The sequence below is a fragment of the Oncorhynchus kisutch genome, linkage group LG11 (genome assembly GCF_002021735.2).
Source record: "Oncorhynchus kisutch isolate 150728-3 linkage group LG11, Okis_V2, whole genome shotgun sequence".
Taxonomy (NCBI): Eukaryota; Metazoa; Chordata; class Actinopteri; order Salmoniformes; family Salmonidae; genus Oncorhynchus; species Oncorhynchus kisutch.
In genome coordinates, this window is record NC_034184.2 from 2,588,353 (window position 1) to 2,611,594 (window position 23,242).

The 23,242-nt window shown below is 45.0% G+C and overlaps 1 protein-coding gene across 6 annotated transcripts in view; it reads right to left on the reverse strand.

The window, feature by feature from the left end:
- The window catches only part of ppp1r21 (protein phosphatase 1, regulatory subunit 21), a 45,604-nt gene that overhangs the window by 19,745 nt on the left and 2,617 nt on the right, over positions 1–23,242 (reverse strand). For 2 of the 6 annotated variants that reach the window (XR_004211543.1, XM_031835188.1), the window contains exons 3-13: positions 22,391–22,537; positions 22,003–22,107; positions 21,612–21,776; positions 19,480–19,538; positions 18,478–18,572; positions 16,705–16,757; positions 16,403–16,552; positions 14,128–14,318; positions 13,892–14,028; positions 5,668–5,760; positions 3,344–3,471 (exon numbers count right to left, since the gene is read on the reverse strand). Coding sequence is in view for 1 of the 6 variants with exons in the window: in XM_031835188.1 (XP_031691048.1) it covers positions 3,344–3,471; positions 5,668–5,760; positions 13,892–14,028; positions 14,128–14,318; positions 16,403–16,552; positions 16,705–16,757; positions 18,478–18,572; positions 19,480–19,538; positions 21,612–21,776; positions 22,003–22,107; positions 22,391–22,537 (1,323 nt within the window). In the remaining 5 variants the exon portion in view is untranslated. Of the gene's footprint in view, positions 1–3,343; positions 3,488–5,667; positions 5,761–13,891; positions 14,029–14,105; positions 14,319–16,402; positions 16,553–16,704; positions 16,758–18,477; positions 18,573–19,479; positions 19,545–19,637; positions 19,721–20,056; positions 20,596–20,648; positions 21,539–21,611; positions 21,777–22,002; positions 22,108–22,390; positions 22,538–23,242 lie in introns of those variants that run through there. The other 4 variants (XR_004211544.1, XR_004211545.1, XR_004211546.1 and 1 more) reach the window with 4 other exon arrangements.

The window sequence follows — 23,242 nt, forward strand, 5'->3', positions numbered from 1 at the left end:
CAAAATCGTATTGAATGTCATTGTATGCTGTAGCGTTAACATTTCCAATCACTAGAACTAAGGGGCCTAGCCCGAAACATGAAAAACAGTCCCAGACCATTATTCCTCCTCCAGCGAACTACAGTTGGCTCTATACAGTCGGGCAGGTAGCGTTCTCCGGGCATCCGCCAAACCCAGATTCGTCCGTCAGACTACCAGATGGTGAAGCGTGATTCACTCCAAAAAACGCGTTTCCATTGCTCCAGAGTCCAATGGCGGTGAGCTTTTCACCATTCTAGCCCACACTTGGCATTGTGATCTTAGGCTGGTGTGGTGCTGCTCGACCGAGGAAAACCATTTCATGAAGCTCCCAAAGACAATTTTTTACGCACTTCAGCACTCGGCAGTCCTGTTCTATTAGTTTACAGTTCACCGGGGCAGCTCTAGCAAGGTAGACATTTTACAAACTGACTTGTTGGAAAGGTTGCATCTTATGACGGTACCACGTTGAAAGTCACAGAGCTCTCCGTAAGGGCATTCTACTGCCAATTTTTGTCTATGGAGATTCTATGGCTGTGTGCTGGATTTTGCACACTTCATAATTTTTGTTGTTGGCAAAAAGGAAATAGTAACACAAAATAATGAGGCTATATACACAAGGAGTACCGGTACTGAGTCAATGTGCCAGGATACAAGGTAGTTGAGGTAATATGGATTCAATCTGGCAAAACAACAACCAGCAAGAAACAGAAACCTCCTTGAGCGCGTGGGGTGGGAAAAAAACGGTGGACAGAGACTTGCTAGCTACAGTAGCTAGCTAGGATTTTCTACAAGAAATCTGCCTTCATAAATAAAAGCTTCTCCCAAGTGGGTGTGAAACATACTCATGTTGCTTGCTGCATGGATTTTACCTGGCGGTCTGTTCACCGTCTGCCCTGTCTAGCTTTATGCCTCAGGACTCTTGCGTCCTTTGTTGACTATGAACTTGCTTGTTTACCCAACCATGGGACAAACTGTTTGTTTCCACACTCGGGACTCTGACTCACTATTTGTTACAGGGACTCTTGGCCTCCCATCCTTTTCTAACCACCTCTCACTGGCTTTGTATTCATGTTACCGGATGGATTTGCTGTGCAATATGATCTTGTTGCCATCTGATACACATTAAATTCTCATAAAACTAAAACAAAAATCAACGCTGCTCTCCCTGTCCTCTGCCGTGCCCTAATTGTATTACTGCTGATGATATCTGGAAATGTGCATATACACCCTGGCCAATCTACTGTTGCTTGCTCCAATTCTGACTTGTGCTCTGATAACAATTTCCCTGATTACTACTCTCGTAAAAACCTGGGTTGTCTGTATGTTAACACGAGAAGCTTATCACCTAAAATGTATCAATTGATAGTCTGGGTTCACAGCGCCAATCCAGACGTGTTGGTCATTACGGAGACGTGGTTAAGGAAAAGTGTTTTGAAAACTGATGTTAACCTTGAGCGACATTATTGATATATACAGAGAAATGAATCGGCCCAAGAATTAAACCCTGTGGCACCCCCATAGAGATTGCCAGAGGTCCGAACAAAAGGTCTCCGGATTTGACACACTGAACTCGACCTGAGAAGTAGTTGGTGAACCAGGCGAGGAAGTCAAGGCTATGGAGTCTGCCGATAATGTGGTGAGCCTTGGCCAGGTCGATGAAGGCGGCTGCACAGTACTGTCTTTTATCGATGGCGGTTATATTGTTTAGGACCTTGAGCATGGCTGCGGTGCACCCATGACCAGCTCAGAAACCAGATTGCATAGTGGAGAAGGTGGGATTCGAAATGGTCGGTTATCGGTTTGTTGACTTGGGTTTCGAAGATTTTATAAAAAGGCAGGGCAGGATGGAAAAATGTCTATAACAGTTTGGGTCAAGCGTGTCTCCCCCTTTGAAGAGAGGGATGACCACGGCAGCTTTCCAATCTTTAGGGATATCAGACGATACAAAAGAGGTTGAATAGGCTTGTAATAGGGGTTGCAACAATTTCAGCAGATCATTTTAGAAAGAGAGGGTCCAGATTGTCTAGCCCAGCTGATTTGTAGGATCCATATTTTGGAGCGCTTTCAGAACATCAGCTGTCTGGATTTGGGTGAAGGAGAAGCAGAGGGGGTGCTGAGATGTTGGCCGGGGTAGGGGTAGCCAGGTGGAAAGCATGGCCAGCGGTAGAAAAAAGCTTATTGAAACCATCGATTATTGTAGTTTTATCGGTGGTGACAATGTTTCTTACCCTCAGTGCAGTAAGCAGCTGGGAGGAGGTGCCCTTATTCTCCATGAAAAGCTGAAATGTCTTGAGTCAATAAGTATTCAAACCTTGTGTTCCCCTTAAATAAGTTCAGGACTAAAAAAAATGTGCTTAACAACTCACATAATAAGTTGCATGAACTCACTGTGTGCAATAGTGTTAAACAGGATTTTTTTAATGACTGATCGCTGTACCCTACACATACCGATAATTGTAAAGTCCCTCACTCAAGCAGTGAATTTCAAACAAATTCAGCCACAAAGGCCAGGTAGATTTTCCAATGACTCACAAAGGGCACATATTGGTAGATGGGTGAAAATAAAAAAACAGACATGGAAAATCCCTATGAGGCATGGTGAAGTTATTAATAAACACCTCGGATGGTGTATCAATACACCCAGTCACTGCAAAGATACAAGCGTCCTTCCTAACTCAGTTGCCAGAGAGGAAGGAAACCGCTCAGAGATTTCACCATGAGGCAATGATGACTTTAAAACAGTAAGAGTTCAATGGCTGTTATCGGAGAAAACTGAGGATGGATCCACATTGTCGTTATTCCACAATACTAACCTAATAGAGCTGGTGAAAAAGGAAGCCTGTACATAATATAAATATTCCAAAACATGCATCTTGTTTGAAAAGGCACTGAAATAATACTGCCTAAAATGTGGCAAAGCAATTCACTTTTTGTCCTGAATACCAAGTGTTGTAATGTGTTATTGGATTTGCCCCAAACATACATTACCAAGTACCACTCTCCATGGAAATGGTATCCACGAGTTCATCTGACTCTGGAGAAGATAAATGGCTTCATTGCCAAAATCCTGAAGTATTGCTTTAAGGTCAGGCATAAGGTTAGCAGTGTGGTTAAGGGTAGGTTTAAAATCACATTTTAGAAATAGGGAGGGTTTATGACTTCATGGTTGTGGTAACTAGTGATGACCAGCAGACACTCATTGGCAGCGCTGTTACTTGGTTTGGATAACAGTGTCTATCTGCTAAGTATTAACTTGCCGGTGCCGTTGGTGGGCACACCCAGCATCTCGCTTGTCTAACTAAATAGTGGTACATGGTCCTACCTTGTCGGTGCTGTTGGTGAGCATGCCCAGGGAAGCCAGCAGACACTCGTTAGTGGTGCAGAGCTTCTGAGTGACTGTAGGCAACTGCTGTTCCAGACCGGCCTTCTGGCTGTAGTGCTTAGACATCTCTATAGAGAGGAGAGACTTAATCAAAAAAAAAAAATATATATATATATATACACACACACAATTCTCAGCAATCTACACACAATACTGCATAATGACAATGCGAAAACAGAAATTTTTGCAAATGTACTAAAAATAAAACTGAAATACCTTATTTACATAAGTATTCAGACCCTTTGCAATGAGACTCGAAATTGAGTTCAGGTACATTGTTTTTATTGATCATCCTTGAGATGTTTCTACAACTTGATTGGAGTCAACCTGTGGTATATTTCAATTGATTTGACATGATTTGGAAAGGCACACACCAGTCTACGTAATGTCCCACAGTTGACAGTGCATGTTTTTGCATGCAAAAACCAAGGCATGAGGTCGAAGGAATTGTCCGTAGAGCTCCAAGACAGGATTTTGTCAAGGCACAGATCTGGGGAAGGGTACCAAGACATTTCTGCAGCATTGAAGGACCTCAAGAACAGACTGCCTCCATTTTTAAATGGAAGAAGTTTGGAACTACCAAGACTCTTCCAGGAGCTGGCTGTCCGGCCAAACTGAGCAATCGGGGGAGAAGGGCCTTGGTCAAGGAGATGACCAAGAACCCAGAGTTCCTCTGCGGAGATGGGGGAACCTTCCAGAAGGACAACCATCTCTGCAGCAATCCACCAATCAGGCCTTTATGGTAGAGCAGCCAGATGAAAGCCACTCCTCAGTGAAAGGCACATGACAGCCTGCTTGGAGTTTGCCAAAAGGCACCTAAAGACTCTGATCATGAGAAACAAGATTCTCTGGTTTGATGAAACCAATATTGAACAATTTGCCCTGAGTGCCAAGCGTTACAGCTGCAGAAAACCAGGCACCATCCCTACAGTGAAGCATGGTGGTGGCAGCAGGGACTGACTGGGAGATTAGTCAGGATCCTTGACAAAAACCTGCTCCAGAGGGCTCAGGACCTCAGACTGGGGTGAAGGTTCACCTTCCAACAGGACAACGAGCCTAAGCACACAGCAAAGACAATGCAGGAGTGGTTTTGGGAAACGCCTCTGAATGTACTTGAGGGACACAGCCAGACCCCGGACTTGAATTCAATCTGAAAAGAGACCTGAAAATAGCTGTGCAGCAACGCTCCCCATCCATCCTGATAGAGCTTGAGAGGATCTGCAGAGAATGGGAGAAAATGCCAAAGTACAGGTGTGCCAAGCTTGTAGCGGCATACCCAAGAAGACTCAAAGCTGTAAATCGCTGCAAAAAGGTGCTTTAACAAAGTAATAAGTAAAGGGTCTGAATACTTATCGAAATTAGAAATATATGTTTATATAAATTAGTAAAAACATGTTTTTGCTTTGTCATTATGGGGTATTGTGTGTAGGTTGAGGGGAAAATAAACAAAATATGTCCTTTTTAAAATAAGGTGGTAACGAAGCAAAATGTGGAAAAGGTAAAGAGGTTTGAATACTTTCCGAAGGCACTGAACACAAACATCTCTACAGACACAGAAAGGAGAGATGGGGTTTAGACATCTCTACATACATAAAGGAACAGGGGACACATTTATCGATTCCACCTTACTTGAAGACAGCATGTATACTGCTTTATAACGGTTCAACTTAAAGCCCATTTATGGCCATTCCAGTGCCTGCATTGGCCGTAGAGCATTTACTGCGATGCGGCCTCAGCAGAAGTCAGCACATTCACACTTACTCTGCTTTCTCAGATCAGAACTGTTGTGAATAAAGTTATCAAGGAAGTGAGTTTGTTTGTACAGGACGCACCGCCCCCACATACGTCAACAAATCGTAGGGCGCTACGCATTGTTTCAACATTTGGGAGGTGCATGGCGATATGGTAGGGAGCTTGATTTGCCCTCCTCAAGCCTCTGGAGGCTCCGCAATTGCGTCACACCCTCTGTACACAGCCTCTAGCTTCCCGGATCAAGCATAAAAATGGGCTTTTAGACATCTCTACAGAAGACAGAAGAACAGACATTTCTTGTTGTTCTGTTTTTTAAATGGATTGTGTGTGTACACCTGTGACATTTTACTGTATTGTTAGGATCTAGTAACATGAGCATTTCACTGCACCCATTATAACATCTGCTTAACTGTTTACACAACCAATAAACTTTACATTTCGAAGGAGAGCGGCTTGAACATTAGTCTATAATATTTTCGAATAAAAACATTTTTTTAAAAGTAATAATTCACCTTTGATGGCATCGTGAAGACTGTGTAGACAGGCAGCCAGCTGGGTGAAGACAGCAGAGGAACTGCTCTGGGGCATGGCGTCCTGTCGAACACCTGGAAAACAATGTGAAAACATTACTCCAGAGTAGCGCAGCGGTCTAAGGCACTGCATCTCAGTGCAAGAGGCGTTACTATAGTACCTGGTTCGAATCCAGGACGTAGCACATCCGACTGTGATTGGGAGTCTCATAAGGCAGCGCATAATTGACCCAGCGTCGTCCAGGTTTGGCCGTCATTGTAAATAAGAACAAATTCTTAACTGACTTGCCTAGTTAAATAAAAAAAATAAACTACTGTCTATACCCAACTTCCAACCTGAAACTGTACTGGAGCTACCAGATATGTAATATCAGACCCAGTAGGGTCCAGAGAAAATTACCCCAACTCAGCTCAGCTTCCTCTAGACCATTACATTGTCAGAAGGAAACTGAAATGAATCTGCTGCCTTACCCCAACCTTTCTGAATCCTCCCTCTCCTCTATTTCCCCATCACTCACGAGGAAAGGATCCTCCCTCTCCTCTAGTTCCCCATCACTCACGAGGAAAGGATCCTCCCTCTCCTCTAGTTCCCCATCACTCACGAGGAAAGGATCCTCCCTCTCCTCTAGTTCCCCATCACTCACGAGGAAAGGATCCTCCCTCTCCTCTAGTTCCCCATCACTCACGAGGAAAGGATCCTCCCTCTCCTCTAGTTCCCCATCACTCACGAGGAAAGGATCCTCCCTCTCCTCTAGTTCCCCATCACTCACGAGGAAAGGATCCTCCCTCTCCTCTAGTTCCCCATCACTCACGAGGAAAGGATCCTCCCTCTCCTCTAGTTCCCCATCACTCACGAGGAAAGGATCCTCCCTCTCCTCTAGTTCCCCATCACTCACGAGGAAAGGATCCTCCCTCTCCTCTAGTTCCCCATCACTCACGAGGAAAGGATCCTCCCTCTCCTCTAGTTCCCCATCACTCACGAGGAAAGGATCCTCCCTCTCCTCTAGTTCCCCATCACTCACGAGGAAAGGATCCTCCCTCTGCTCTAGTCCTACAGACAGTAGCTATTAAATTTGTTAAACAGGTTAGTTATCAAGGCTAAAGATTACAAATACATGATTCAAGATCGTATACAAGACACAGCAAATAGTGTTCCTCCAGTTTGTCCCTAGTCACTTTGTAAAGCCAGTAAGATGATATACAGTGCATCCGGATATTCAGATACATTCACTTTTTCCACCTTGTTGCGTTACAGCCTTATTTAAAAATGGATTAAATTGTTTTTCCCCCCTCAATCTCCACACAATGACAAAGCAAAAACAGGTTAACATTTTCGCAAATACACAGTTGAAGTCAGACGTTTACATCCACCTTAGCCAAATATATTTAAACTCAGTTTCTCAATTCCTGACATTTAATCCTAGTAAATATTCCCTGTTTTAGGTCAATTAGGATAAGCACTTTATTTTAAGAACATGAAATGTCAGAATAATAGAGAATTCTTTATTTATTTCATCACATTCCCAGTGGGTTACACATTTACATACACAATTAGTATTTGGTAGCATTGCCTTTAAATTGTTTAACTTGGGTCAAACGTTTTTGGTAGCCTTCCACAAGCTTCCCACAATAAATTGGGTGAATTTTGGCCCATTCCTCGTGACAGAGCCAGGTTTGTAGGCCTCCTTGCTCGCATACGCATTTTCAGCTCTGCCCACCAACTTTGGAAGTATGCTTGGGGTCATTGATCATTTGGAAGAGCCATTTGCAAACAAGCTTTAACTTCCTGACTGATGTCTTGATGTTGCTTCAATATATCCACATCATTTTCCTCCCTCATGATGCCATCTATTTTGTGAAGTGCACCAGTCCCTCCTACAGCAAAGCACCCCCACAACATGATGCTGCATCCCCTGTGCTTCATGTTTGGGATGGTGTTCTGCTTGCAAGCCTCCCCCTTTTTCCTCCAAACATAACAATGGTCCTTATGGCCAAACAGTTCTATTTTTGTTTCATCAGACCAGAGGACATTTCTCCAAAATGTACGATATTTGTCCCCATGTGCAGTTGCAAACCGTAGTCTGGCTTTATGCGGGCCTTGGAGCAGTGGCTTCTTCCTTGCTGAGCGATATAAGACTCTGTGGATATAGATACTTTTTACCGGTTTCCTCAGCATCTTCACAAGGTCCTTTGCTGTTGTTCTGGGATTGATTTGCACTTTTTCGCACCAAAGTACATTCATCTCATGGAGACAGAACGCGTCTCCTTCCTGAGTGGTATGACCCCAACCGAAGTGTATGTAAACTTCCGACTTCAACTGTAAATATATAATCACATTTACATTCAACCCCTTACTCAGTACTTTGTCGAAGCCCCTTTGGAAGCGATTACAGCCTTGAGTCTTCTTGAGAATGACACTACAAGCTTGGCACACCTGTATTTGGGGAGTTTCTCACATTCTCTGCAGAACTTCAAGATGTCAGGTTGGATGGGGAGCATTGCGGCACAGTCATTGTCAGGTCTCTCCAGAGATGTTCGATCGGGTTCAAGTCTGGCCACTCAAGGACATTCAGAGACTTGTCCCGAAACCACTCCTACGCTGTCTTGGCGGTGTGCTTAGCGTCATTGTTCTGTTGGAAGGTGGACCTTTGCCCCAGTCTGAGGGCCTGAGCCCTCTGGAGCAGGTTTTCATCAAGGATCTCTGTACTTTGCTCCATTAATCCTTCCCTCGATCCTGACTAGTCTCCCAGTCCCTGCTGCTGAAAAACATTCCACAGCATGATGCTGCCACAACGCTTCACCGTAGGGATGGTGCCAGATTTCCTGCAGCCGTGAAGCTTGGCATTCAGGCCAAAGACTTCAATATTGGTTTCATCAAACCAGAGAATCTTGTTTCTCATGGTCTGAGAGACTTTAGGTGCCTTCTGGCAAACTCCAAGTGGGCTGTCATGTACCTTTTACTGAGGAGTGGCTTCCGTCTGGCCACTCTACCATTAAGGCTTGATTGGTGGACTGCTGCAGAGATGGTTGTCCTTATGGAAGATACAGAGGTCTAGAATTGGAAGTCAGAGTGACCATCGGGTTCTTGGTAACCTCCCTGACCAAGGTCCTTCTCCCCCGATTGTGCAGTTTAGCCAGATGGCCAGCTCTAGGAAGAGTCTTGGTGGTTCCAAACTTCTTCCATTAAGAATGATGGAAGCCACTGTGTTCTTGGGCAATGTTTGTATCCTCAACACAATCCTGTCTCAGAACACTATGGACAAGCCCTTCAACCCCATGGCTTGGCTTTTGCTCTGATATTGGTGTCTGAGAAAGCACCTCGAGACTAAAAGAGATACATAGACACAGACCCCTGCAGGGGTGCAAATAGATAAGAGGCAAGTCAGACATACCATTGTAAGCCACACGGGAATGGAAGATTACTGCTGAGCCCTTAGAAAACACAGGACTGTTTTCCCCTGCATGTTTGTATAACTGTATATGCATGGGCTTGGTCTCGTGAGTTGTGGCAGCATCATGCTGTGGAATGTTTTTCAGGTGTTGACGTAGGCAGTTACATCACTAGCGGTTGACTGCAAGCATATTAAAGCAACTTTGACCTGTTTTATGTTGCAGAACTTACTCTGAAACATACGTGCTGTGTTTCCGTTGTCAACTTGTCTGCAATTGCATTAAAAGGTTTTATTGATTTACTTAAATATATTGTCTGACTGCTGATTTCACCAATAAGCCAATGATTGACAAGAAACAAGGAACCTACCCCAACAATAAGCACTGTCAACTCTGGGACCTTAGACAGGTGTGTGCCTTTCTAAATCATGTCCAATATATTGAATTTACCACAGGTGGACTTCAACCAAGTTGTAGAAACATCTCAAGGATGATCAATGGAAACATGATGCACCTGAGCTCAATTTCGAGTCTCATAGCAAAGGGTCTGATAGCAAGTGTAATTTGTCATGTGCGCCGAATTCAACAGGTGTACCTGCTTACTTACAAGCCCTTACCCAACAATGCAGTTAAGAAAATCAACAAAAAAAAGTAAGCGATAATAACAAATCATTAAAGAGCAGGAGTAAATAACAATAGCGGGGCTATTTACAGGGGGTAGCGGTACAGAGTCAATGTGGAGGCTATTTACAGGGGGTAGCGGTACAGAGTCAATGTGGAGGCTATTTACAGGGGGTAGCGGTACAGAGTCAATGTGGAGGCCATTTACAGGGGGTAGCGGTACAGAGTCAATGTGGAGGCTATTTACAGGGGGTAGCGGTACAGAGTCAATGTGGAGGCTATTTACAGGGGGTAGCGGTACAGAGTCAATGTGCGGGGGCACCGGTGTCGAGGCAACTGAGGTAATATGTACATGTAGAGTTATTAAAATGACTATGCAAAGATAATGCATTGCCATTTGATTAGATGTTCAAGAGTCTAATGGCTTGGGGGGGGTAGAAGCTGTTTAGAAGCCTCTTGAACAAAGACTTGGCGCTCTGGTACTGCTTGCCGTGCGGGGATCTTCCTCTGACAACACCTGGTAGATAGAGGTCCAGGACGGCTGGAAGCTTGGCCCCGGTGATGTACTGAGCCGTACGCACTACCCTCTGTAGTGCCTTGCGGTCGGAGGCCGAGAAGTTGCCATTCCAGGCAATGATGCAACCAGTCTTCTCGACGGTGCAGCTGTAAAATCTTTTGAGGATCTGAGGACCCATGCCAAATCCTTTCAGTCTCCTGAGGGGGAATAGGTTTTGTCGTGCCCTCTTCATGACTGTCTTGGTGTGCTTGGACCATGTTAGTTTGTTTGTGATGTGGACACCAAGGAACTTGAAGCTCTCAACCTGCTCCACTACAGCCCCGTCGATGAGAATGGGGGCGTGATCGGTACTTATTTTCCTGTAGTCCACAATCATCTCCTTTGTCTTGATCACATCGAGGGGAGGTGGTTGCCCTGACACCACACGGCCAGGTCTCTGACCTCCCTATAAGCTGTCTCATCGTTGTTGGTGTCAGGCCTACCATTGTGTCGTCATCAGCAAACTTAACGATGGTGTTGGAGTCATGCAGTCATGAGTGGAAGGAAGATGACTGAGCATGCACCACTGAGGGGCCCGTGTTGAGGATCAGCGTGGCGGACGTGTTGTTACCTACCTTTACCACCTGGGGGGCAGCCCGTCTGGAAGCCCTGTATCCAGTTGGAGAGGGAGGTGTTTAGTCCCAGGATCCTTAGCTTATTGATGAGCTTTGAGGGAACTATGGTGTTGAATGCTGAGCTGTTGTCAATTAATAGCATTCTCACATAGGTGTTCCTTTTGTCCAGGTGGGAAAGGGCAGTGTGGAGTGCAAGAGATTGCAGCATCTGTGGATCTGTTGGTGCGGAATGTAAATTGGAGTGTGTCTAGGGTTTCTGGGATAATGGTGTTGATGTGAGCCATGACCAGCCTTTCAAAGCATTTCATGGCTAGACGTGAGCGCATGCTCGGAGTACACGTCCTGGTAATACGTCTGGCCCTGTGGACTTGTGAATGTTGACCTGATTAAAGACCTTACTCACTTCGGCTGTGGAGAGCGTGGTTACACAGTCATCCGGGAACAGCTGATGTTCTCATCATGCACGTTTAAGTGTCATTTGCCTCGAAGCGATCATAGTAGTTATTTAAGTTGTCTAGTAGGCTCGTGTCACTGGGCTGCTCTCGGCTGTGCTTCCCTTTGTTGTCTGTGATATTTTGCAAGCCCTGCCACATCTGATGAGTGTCAGAGTAGTATGACTAGAGAAAAAAAATGAAGATCTTAGTCCTGTATTGATGCTTTGCCTAAAATACATTTTAGAATAAGGCTGTAAGACAATGTGGAAGTGTATTTTCTGAAAGCACTCATTTCCTAGGTTAAGCCAGTGGGCTGAGATACAGTGCTTTCAAAAAGTATTCATATCCCTTGACTTATTCCACATTTTGTTGTGTTACAGCCTGAATTTAAAATGGATTAAATAAAATTATCCCCTCAGCCATCTACACACAATACCCTATAATGACAAAGTGAAAACATGTTTCTAGAAATGTTTACAACTTTATTGAACATTAAATACAGAAAGACCTAATTTACATGAGTATTCACACCCCCGAGTCAATAATTTGTACAGGCACCTTTGGCAGCGATTACAGCTCGAGTCTTTCTGGGTAAGTCTCTAAGAGCTTTCCAAACCTGGATTGTGCAACATTTTTCCCCCATTATTCTTCAAGCTGTGTCAAATTGACTGTTCATCATTGTTAGACAACCATTTTCAGCTATTGCAAAAGATTATCAAGTAGATTTAAGTCAACTTTAACTCGGACACTCAGAAACATTCACTGCCTTCTTGGTAAGCAACTCCAGTATAGATTTGTGTTTATGTTATTGTTCTGGTGAAAGGTGAATTCCTCTCCCAGTGTCTGGTGGAAAGCAGACTGAACCAGGTTTTCCTCTAGGATTTTGCATGTGCTTAGCTCTACTCTGTTTATTTCTATCATAAACTCTAGTCCTTGCAAATGACAAGCATACCAATAACATGATGCAGCACCACCATGCTTGAAAATATGTAGAGTGGTACTCAGTAGCGTGTTGTATTGGGTTTGCAACAAACATAAGTAGATTTCTTTGCCACATTTTATTTGCAGTTTTACTTTCATGCCTCATTGTAAACCAGGTGCATGTTTTGGATCAGGTTTTCCTCTAGGATTTTGCCTGTGTTTAGGTCCATTCAGTTTATTTTTATCCTGAAAAACACCCCAGCTGTTAATGATTACAAGCATACCCATAATATGGTCATCACTATGCTTGAAAATATGGCGAGTGTTACTCCATGATGTGATGGATTGGATTTGCCCCAAACATAACACTTTGTATTCCAGACAAAAGTGAACTGCTTTGCCACATTTCCTGCAGTATTATGTTAGTGTCTTGTTGCAAACAGGATGCATGTTTTAAATATGTTTATTCACTCTGTCAATAAGGTTGGTATTGTGGAGTAACTACAATGTTGACACATCCTTAGTTTTCTCCTATCACAGCCATAACTGTTTTAAAGTCACCATTGGCCTCATGGTGAAATCCCTGAGCAGTTTCCTTCCTCTCTGGTAACCGAGTTATGAAGGTTGCCTGTATCCTTGTAGTGACTGGGTGTACTGATACACCATCTAAAGTGTAATTAATAACATCATCATTATCAAAGGGATATTCAATGTCTACTCTTTATTTTTAACCCATCTACCAATAGGTGCCCTCCTTTGTGAGGCATTGGAAAACCTACTTAGTCTTTGTGGTGGAATCTGTGTTACAAATTCACTGCTCGACTGAGGGACCTTACAGATAATTGTATGTGTGGGATACAGAGATGAGATAGTCATTAAAAAAAGAATGTTAAAAACTATTATTGCACACAGAGGGAGTCCATGCAACATATTATGTGATTTGTTAAGTAAACGTTTACTCCTGAACTTATTTAGACTTGCCATAACAAAGGGCTTGCATACTTATTGACTCTAGACATTTCAGGTTTTCATTTTTAATTCATTTATAAAACTGTTTAAAAACATATTTCCACTTTGACATTTTGGGGTATTGTGTGTAGGACAGTGACAAGAAATCTAAATTGAATCCATTTGAAATTCAGTCTGTAACACAACAAAATGTGGAATAAGTCAAGGGGTGTGAATCCTTTCTGAAGGCGCTGTAACTCCCTAAGCTAAGGCCAGTGGGACGACGCAACTCCCTAAGCTAAGGCCAGTGGGACGACGCAACTCCCTAAGCTAAGGCCAGTGGGACGACGCAACTCACCAGGTAAGGCCAGTGGGACGACGCAACTCACCAGGTAAGGCCAGTGGGACGACGCAACTCACCAGGTAAGGCCAGTGGGACGACGCAACTCACCAGGTAAGGCCAGTGGGACGACGCAACTCACCAGGTAAGGCCAGTGGGACGACGCAACTCACCAGGTAAGGCCAGTGGGACGACGCAACTCACCAGGTAAGGCCAGTAGGACGACGTAACTCACCAGGTAAGGCCAGTAGGACGATACAACTCACCAGGTAAGGCCAGTAGGATGATACAACTCACTAGGTAAGGCCAGTAGGATGATACAACTCACTAGGTAAGGCCAGTAGGATGATACAACTCACTAGGTAAGGCCAGTAGGATGATACAACTCACTAGGTAAGGCCAGTAGGATGATACAACTCACTAGGTAAGGCCAGTAGGATGATGTAGCGGTGTAGTTTGTCGAACACTGACGTGATTCTCTTCATGCCACTCTGCAGCTCCTGGTTCTTAGAGATGAGAGAGGAGGTACACAAAGGAGCCCTGCACTCTTCCTCCAGACTGGGGGGAGAATAGAGGAGGATGAGGAGGAAAATACCCACCCACCCCGTTAGATGTAAATACACACATACACACACCTCTAATGTAATGAATGCAGACCTTTTGAGCTGGTATGGTAGAATCTTCTGCAGAAAGTGGGTGTAGGATGTGAAATGTTCAGCAAAGTCCTTCAGTTTCCCCACAGTCTCCAGTACTGTTACTGTGTCCTCTGTGATGCTCTGGTGTAGTTGCACTAGTCCTTCCTCCAGGGGGCGCACATAGGCTGCATTCTCATGTAGATACTGGGAGAACTGGGGAGAAGAGAACATCATACGTACTTCAGACGAAAGCACATATTGTTGTAAGTCACTATGGATAAGAACATCTGCTAAAGGACTAAACATTTTAACATGTAATATGTTTAAAGTGGCAAATCAGCAGTATAAACAATAAAGCTTTGTCCCCACCACTCATTGCAATCTGGTTTCCGAGCCGGTCATGGGTGCACCTCAGCCACACTCAAGGTACTAAACGACATCATAACCGCCATCGATAAAAGACAGTACTGTGCAGCCGTCTTCATCGACCTCGCCAAGGCTTTCGACTCTGTCAATCACCATATTCTTATCGGCAGACTCAGTAGCCTCGGTTTTTCGGATGACTGCCTTGCCTGGTTCACCAATTACTTTGCAGACAGAGTTCAGTGTGTCAAATCGGAGGGCATGCTGTCCGGTCCTCTGGCAGTCTCTATGGGGGTGCCACAGGGTTCAATTCTCGGGCCGACTCTTTTCTCTGTGTATATCAATGATGTTGCTCTTGCTGCGGGCGATTCCCTGATCCACCTCTACGCAGACGACACCATTCTATATACTTTCGGCCCGTCTTTGGACACTGTGCTATCTAACCTCCAAACAAGCTTCAATGCCATACAACACTCCTTCCGTGGCCTCCAACTGCTCTTAAACGCTAGTAAAACCAAATGCATGCTTTTCAACCGGTCGCTGCCTGCACCTGCATGCCCGACTAGCATCACCACCCTGGATGGTTCCGACCTAGAATATGTGGACGTCTATAAGTACCTAGGTGTCTGGCTAGACTGCAAACTCTCCTTCCAGACTCATATCAAACATCTCCAATCGAAAACCAAATCAAGAGTCGGCTTTCTATTCCGCAACAAAGCCTCCTTCACTCAAGCCGCCAAGCTTACCCTAGTAAAACTGACTATCCTACCGATCCTCGACTTCGGCGATGTCATCTACAAAATGGCTTCCAACACTCTACTCAGCAAACTGGATGCAGTCTATCACAGTGCCATCCGTTTTGTCACTAAAGCACCTTATACTACCCACCACTGCGACTTGTATGCTATAGTCGGCTGGCCCTCGCTACATATTCGTCGCCAGACCCACTGGCTCCAGGTCATCTACAAGTCTATGCTAGGTAAAGCTCCGCCTTATCTCAGCTCACTGGTCACGATGGCAACACCCATCCGTAGCACGCGCTCCAGCAGGTGTATCTCACTGATCATCCCTAAAGCCAACACCTCATTTGGCCGCCTTTCGTTCCAGTACTCTGCTGCCTGTGACTGGAACGAATTGCAAAAATCGCTGAAGTTGGAGACTTTTATCTCCCTCACCAACTTCAAACATCAGCTATCTGAGCAGCTAACCGATCGCTGCAGCTGTACATAGTCTATTGGTAAATAGCCCACCCTTTTCACCTACCTCATCCCCGTACTGTTTCTATTTATTTACTTTTCTGCTCTTCTGCACACCAATATCTCTACCTGTACATGACCATCTGATCTTTTATCACTCCAGTGTTAATCTGCAAAATTGTAATTATTTGCCTACCTCCTCATGCCTTTTGCACACATTGTATATAGACCCCCCCTTCGTTTTCTACTGTGTTATTGACTTGTTAATTGTTTACTCCATGTGTAACTCTTTGTTGTATGCTCACACTGCTATGCTTTATCTTGGCCAGGTCGCAGTTGCAAATGAGAACTTGTTCTCAACTAGCCTACCTGGTTAAATAAAGGTGAAATAAAAAAAAAATTAAAAAAAAATTGGGTAAAAAGCTGAGAGAGGGGCTGGAGAAATGTAACAACTTAAATTCATAGACAGAGCTATAGATGCAAAGACTGGGCATCCATGATATCAACATTATAGTTTTAATCATGTTCTGAGGCTATATAGTGTTTGTTAACATTAACTTTGTTTGCAAACATTTGAGTAAACAAGCTTATATTCTGGGTTCTCAAGGGGTACAACAGTTGAACTAAGCAAGAACCAATAGGTATAGATGATTAATTTACAAGTCCAAAAATGGATGTACTAATTGCTGTTGGTCCATTTAAAGGATGTCGAGGTGGAGACATTGTGTGTGTCCTCACCTTTTGGTTGAGTGGTGAGATGGGTTCGATAGAGGAATCCAGGGGGTAGATGTGCACCCTCTGCTCTGTGTAGGAGTGGAAGTTTAACAGAGCCACCACTATGTCCTGGACGAAGCCTAGGGCCTGACCTGCCACGTCTCGGGCCTTCAACTGGAGGAGAGGACAGGGAGCGAGAGAAGATTACTACCGAAACTCTGGACCACATATTCACGCTGACAATGGAGGTTTGAGAACCATCTGTTCTATAAAATTCAAGGACAGAATTGCATAATACTGGATATTACTATAGGGCTTCCTCTCACCTGGTGTCTTTTGTTGTGTGGTGGAACATTGAGGCTGTTGTAGTCACTGGTTTCTGGAGAAAAGGGGGGGGAAATTTAAAGGAGAGATTTCAGGGTGACAAAAAAGTTGAAATGATTTACTTACTAACTGGCTTAAAGCAGTTTAATGCGCAGAATGACGGCATGTCATCGCGCTGTACTTCATATAGCATTTTTATAAAGACTAAGTAAGCCATCTTCTATCTAACCAGGACACTGAGCAGAGAGGAGAACAGGGCTCTAGCGTTGGACTTGAACATAGCCTCTGTATCATAGCATGACGCATTAGACAGTGCTTCAGTGTGCCTCTTCCTACAGCATCAGTGAGATAGATGTTAAAGAGATTCTCCAGTACTTTTGTATACTTTTTAGTTCTGGAAGACACGAGACAAAAATGGTCCCAGAAAATGGTGTACTTCGTCACATGAACAGATATGCACCACGTCATTGTTCTCTCTCTGCTGTGTGTGTATCTTGCTGGCTGTCACTCAAAATGGCGAAGGGCTGAAGCTCATCGGTAAGAAATCGAATTGCTAGGGGGCTAGTCCACGTGGGGAAAATGACACGGCACATCTTCCAGTAAACAGTCGCTTTCAAACTAGGGATTTAATGGTTAACTGAGGTTAGACAGTAATTCTGCTCAGATACTGAACTAAAATATAAAACGCAACATATAAAGTGTTGGTCCCATGTTTCATGAGCTTAAATAAAAGATGCCAGAAATTGTCCATACGCACAGAAGGCTTATTTATCTAAAATTATGTTTGTGAGCATTTCACCTTTGCCAAGATAATCCATCCACATGACAGGTGTAGCATATCTAGATGATTACACAGGTGCACCTTGTGCTGGGGACACCACTGTAAAATGTGCAGTTTTGTCATATAAACGACAAATGTCTTAAGTTGAGGAAGCGTGCAATTGGCATGCTGACAGCAGGAATGTCCACCAGAGCTGTTGCCAGAGAATTTAATGTTCAATTCTCTACCATAAGCCGGCTCCACGGTCGTTTTAGAGAATTTGGCAGTACGTCCAACCGGGCCCTCACAACTGCAGACCGCGTGTAACCACGCCAGCCCAAGACCTCCGCATCCAGCTTCTTCACCAGCAGGATCATCTGAGACAAGCCACCCAGACAGCTGATGAAACAGTAGTATTTCGGTCTGTAATAAAACCCTTTTGTGGGGAAAAAACTAATTCTAATTGGCTGTGCCATACTCCCCCAGTGGGTAGGCCTGACTCCCAAGTGGATGGGCTTGAACCCTCACCCAGTCATGTGAAATCCAAAGATTAGGGCCGAATTTATTTATTTAAATGAACTGAGTTCCTTATATAAACTAACTCAGTAAAACTGTTTTAATTGTTGCATCTATATTTTTTGTTCAGTATAGATCATGCATGTATGAACTACACATTGACAAATCCAGCTCAAAGCGGGAGGTTTAAAAAAATACTTAGTCGCCAACGTTCCGGAGCATGTCTTTAAGTGTAATATGGCATTATTCACCAAAATATGTAATTCACTAACATTAGTAGTATATACATGTACATGTGCTCTCAAATAATTCACAATCAGTGATGTTTCACTGTTGTGTTCATTAGAGCACACACACCGCAACAGAAAACAACAAATGAGTAGTTCTTATTGGACCCATCCAGGTAGTCCCTCACTGTTTCAGTCTGTTGTCTTCCGCTTGGTTCCTAATGAACACTATCCGGGGTCGGTGAAATGTTGCATAGTGACCTAGTACTCACTGGTGTCGTTGAAGGGCACTTTCTCCTGGATGACACAACTGCTCTGTTTCACCTGTCTGTTGAGCTCTGACTGACACTTCCTCAACTGCTGCTGACTAGAGAGAGGACAGCAACACAATTAGACCCAACCAAATCATGAGAAAACAAAAATAATTATTTGACACATAGGAAGGAATTAACAAAAAAAAACAGCGCAAACTAGAATGCTATTTGGCCCTAAACAGAGTACACAGTGGCAGAATAACTGACCACTGTGACTGGCCCAAAATTAAGGAAAGCTTTGACTACATACACTCTGTGAGCATAGTCTTGCTATTGAGAAAGGCCACAGTAGGCAGACATGGCTCTCAAGAGAAGACAGGCTATGTTCACACTGCCCACAAAATGAGGAGGACACTGTGCTGCACTTCCTGACCTCCTGCCCAATGTTTGAACAGAGACACATACTTCCCTCAGATTACACAGATCCAAAGAATTTGAAAACAATCCCAATTTTGATAAACTCCGATATTTACCACGGTGTGCCATCACAGCAGCAGGATTTGTGACCCAATGCTACAAGAAAAGGGCACTCAGTGAAGAACACCATTGTAAATAAAACCCATATGTTTATTTTCCCTTTTTTACTATTTGCACATCGTTACAACACTGTATATATACATAATATGATGTTTGTAATGTATATTCTTTTGAAACTTCTGTGAGTGTAATGTTTTCTGTTAATTTCTATGATTTATTTAACTTTTGTATATTATCTACTTCCCTAGCTTTGGCAAAGTTAACATACGTTTTCCATGCCAATAAAGCCCTTAAATTGACATTGAATTGAGAGAGAAGAGGATGAGGGAGGGGGAGAGGAGAGGGAAGGAGAAATAGTCAACGACCGCTCAGTGACCATACTAAATGCGACCCCATTCACAACAACCCACATATGCATTATTCTAACCCTCATTATTGCTTCATTTTAAGTCCTCTGCTATAGAAATATAATAAGGTTTTTACCATTCCTCTGTCTGAACTCTGCACTCATTAGATTCCCTCTCCAGAGTCTGGGCTTTCACCTGTAGGACACAGCAAATGGCATCATGTATTACATCATCAATAACAAATTCATGAGTTTAGCCCCTCATCCTCCTTCAATTATCCCCCCTCCCTCTCAGTCTGGCCTGGACACTCTGCAGTCTCTCTATAGTGTCCATGTATTTGGAGGTGAGTCCATCCACTACTCTCCCCTCCCAGTCTGGCCTGGACACTCTGCAGTCTCTCTCTAGTGTCCATGTATTTGGAGGCGAGTCCCTCCACTACTCTCACCTCCCTCTCACCTCTAGTCTGGCCTGGACACTCTGCAGTCTCTCTCTAGTGTCCATGTATTTGGAGGCGAGTCCCTCCACTACTCTCACCTCCCTCTCACCTCTAGTCTGGCCTGGACACTCTGCAGTCTCTCTATAGTGTCCATGCATTTGGAGGTGAGTCCATCCACTACTCTCCCCTCCCAGTCTGGCCTGGACACTCTGCAGTCTCTCTATAGTGTCCATGCATTTGGAGGTGAGTCCATCCACTACTCTCCCCTCCCTCTCACCTCTAGTCTGGCCTGGACACTCTGCAGTCTCTCTATAGTGTCCATGTATTTGGAGGTCAGTCCCTCCACTACTCTCACCTCTAGTCTGGCCTGGACACTCTGCAGTCTCTCTATAGTGTCCATGCATTTGGAGGTGAGTCCATCCACTACTCTCCCCTCCCAGTCTGGCCTGGACACTCTGCAGTCTCTCTATAGTGTCCATGCATTTGGAGGTGAGTCCATCCACTACTCTCCCCTCCCTCTCTCCTGTAGTCTGGCCTGGACACTCTGCAGTCTCTCTATAGTGTCCATGCATTTGGAGGTGAGTCCATCCACTACTCTCCCCTCCCTCTCACCTCTAGTCTGGCCTGGACACTCTGCAGTCTCTCTATAGTGTCCATGCATTTGGAGGTGAGTCCATCCACTACTCTCCCCTCCCAGTCTGGCCTGGGCACTCTGCAGTCTCTCTATAGTGTCCATGTATTTGGAGGTGAGTCCATCCACTACTCTCCCCTCCCTCTCTCCTCTAGTCTGGCCTGGACACTCTGCAGTCTCTCTATAGTGTCCATGCATTTGGAGGTGAGTCCATCCACTACTCTCCCCTCCCTCTCACCTCTAGTCTGGCCTGGACACTCTGCAGTCTCTCTATAGTGTCCATGTATTTGGAGGTGAGTCCGTCTACTACTCTCCCCTCCCTCTCACCTCTAGTCTGGCCTGGACACTCTGCAGTCTCTCTATAGTGTCCATGTATTTGGAGGCGAGTCCCTCCACTACTCTCACCTCTAGTCTGGCCTGGACACTCTGCAGTCTCTCTATAGTGTCCATGCATTTGGAGGCGAGTCCCTCCACTACTCTCACCTCTAGTCTGGCCTGGACACTCTGCAGTCTCTCTATAGTGTCCATGCATTTGGAGGTGAGTCCCTCCACTACTCTCACCTCTAGTCTGGCCTGGACACTCTGCAGTCTCTCTATAGTGTCCATGCATTTGGAGGTGAGTCCCTCCACTACTCTCCCCTCCCTCTCACCTCTAGTCTGGCCTGGACACTCTGCAGTCTCTCTATAGTGTCCATGTATTTGGAGGTGAGTCCCTCCCCTCCCTCTCACCTCTAGTCTGGCCTGGACACTCTGCAGTCTCTCTATAGTGTCCATGCATTTGGAGGTGAGTCCCTCCCCTCCCTCTCACCTCTAGTCTGGCCTGGACACTCTGCAGTCTCTCTATAGTGTCCATGTATTTGGAGGTGAGTCCCTCCCCTCCCTCTCACCTCTAGTCTGGCCTGGACACTCTGCAGTCTCTCTATAGTGTCCATGCATTTGGAGGTGAGTCCCTCCCCTCCCTCTCACCTCTAGTCTGGCCTGGACACTCTGCAGTCTCTCTATAGTGTCCATGCATTTGGAGGTGAGTCCCTCCCCTCCCTCTCACCTCTAGTCTGGCCTGGACACTCTGCAGTCTCTCTATAGTGTCCATGTATTTGGAGGTGAGTCCCTCCACTACTCTCACCTCTAGTCTGGCCTGGACACTCTGCAGTCTCTCTATAGTGTCCATGCATTTGGAGGTGAGTCCCTCCACTACTCTCACCTCTAGTCTGGCCTGGACACTCTGCAGTCTCTCTATAGTGTCCATGTATTTGGAGGTGAGTCCATCCACTATGGCCTGGTGCTGTTCGTGGTCTCTCTCCAGCTCCTCCAACTGGACCTTCAGCTGAGACTCCTGCTGCCTGTGCTGCTCATCAGCCTCATAGAACTTAGAACAGAAAATTACTTTATTGTCCATCCAAGGATAAAATATTTATTTGTGCATTACCTTGTGTTTTTATGATTCTTCATAAAAACACATCAACCATAGACATGAACAGACCAGCACACAAATGCAACTGGTCAAATACATAATGATGTACACATATTCAAAACAGTAGTCTCTGGGTATACACTAGTCCATACATGCATACACTCCCATGTCTCAGACAGACCTGGATGTGAAGCCTCTCGTTCTCCTGGATCTTCTTCTGCAGGTCCTCATCAAACACAACCTGGGTCTGCTGCAAGCCCTGCTGGGAGGGGGAGTCCCCTTTGTTCTGGTGGAGAGAAAGTACCTTTGAGATTCACTACATTGCAGTCGAACTGATGAGAATCACTGATCGACAAGTCAACTTTGCATCCCAAATGACATGTCTGATTGTGGGGTGTACCCTATTCCTTGTCTAATATTTGCCATTTTAGCAGGCACCTTTATCCAAAGAAACTTAGTCATGTGTGCAAACGTTTTACCTATGGGTGATCCTGGGAATCAAACCCACTATCCTGCCGCTGCTAGCGCCATGCCTTAACAACGGAGCAAGAGGACCAGTGTGTCTCTACCTTGCTCTTCTGGCCCTTGGCTTGGCTGGTAGCCAGTTCCTCCTGCAGCAGCTCTACTCTCTTAGCCAGCTGCTGGTTCCTGAAGGAGAGACTGTCCATCTCCTGCTCCACCTTCCTCAGGCTCTGCTCTCGCTGCTTCATCTGCTCCTGTAGTATATGGGTGGAGAAGAAGACGCTCAGTGAGGGCTCAACACATACAATGCCATTGACTGAACGCTAGGGCTGTTGCAGTGACCGTATTATCGCCACACCGGCAATCATGTGTCATGACCTCAGTCATATTCCATGTGACCGTTGAGTCACTGTAATCTCCTCTATGCACTAGTAGTATCATGCATTAGTAGTACCAAACTTGCTAACTAACATCAGAATATCTCACCACTGTGTGTTTCCTTCTCCTTCATTCCTTCCTCAAGCGTGCAGAGATAGGGGTTGTCAATAGTTTAATTAAATGTGTTTCGTTGTGAAAACATGTTACTATCGATGATCCCAAAAAGATTTCACTTGTTTTCCCAAATGAAGCACTGGGTTGCTGCAGGAACATTGGTTGAAGAGCCCCTGGCATACAGAGTTTGGGCGGAATATCACCTGTCGCACAGCGAGAGCCTGCATGCTCCTTAAACAGTGGTGGATGCGTGGAGTGAAATAAGTGTCCTTATCAGCCCAGACATTTCTATATGCAGTCCTGTGTGAAGTGTCCTTATCAGCCCAGACATTTCTATATGCAGTCCTGTGTGAAGTGTCCTTATCAGCCCAGACATTTCTATATGCAGTCCTGTGTGAAGTGTCCTTATCAGCCCAGACATTTCTATATGCAGTCCTGTGTGAAGTGTCCTTATCAGCCCAGACATT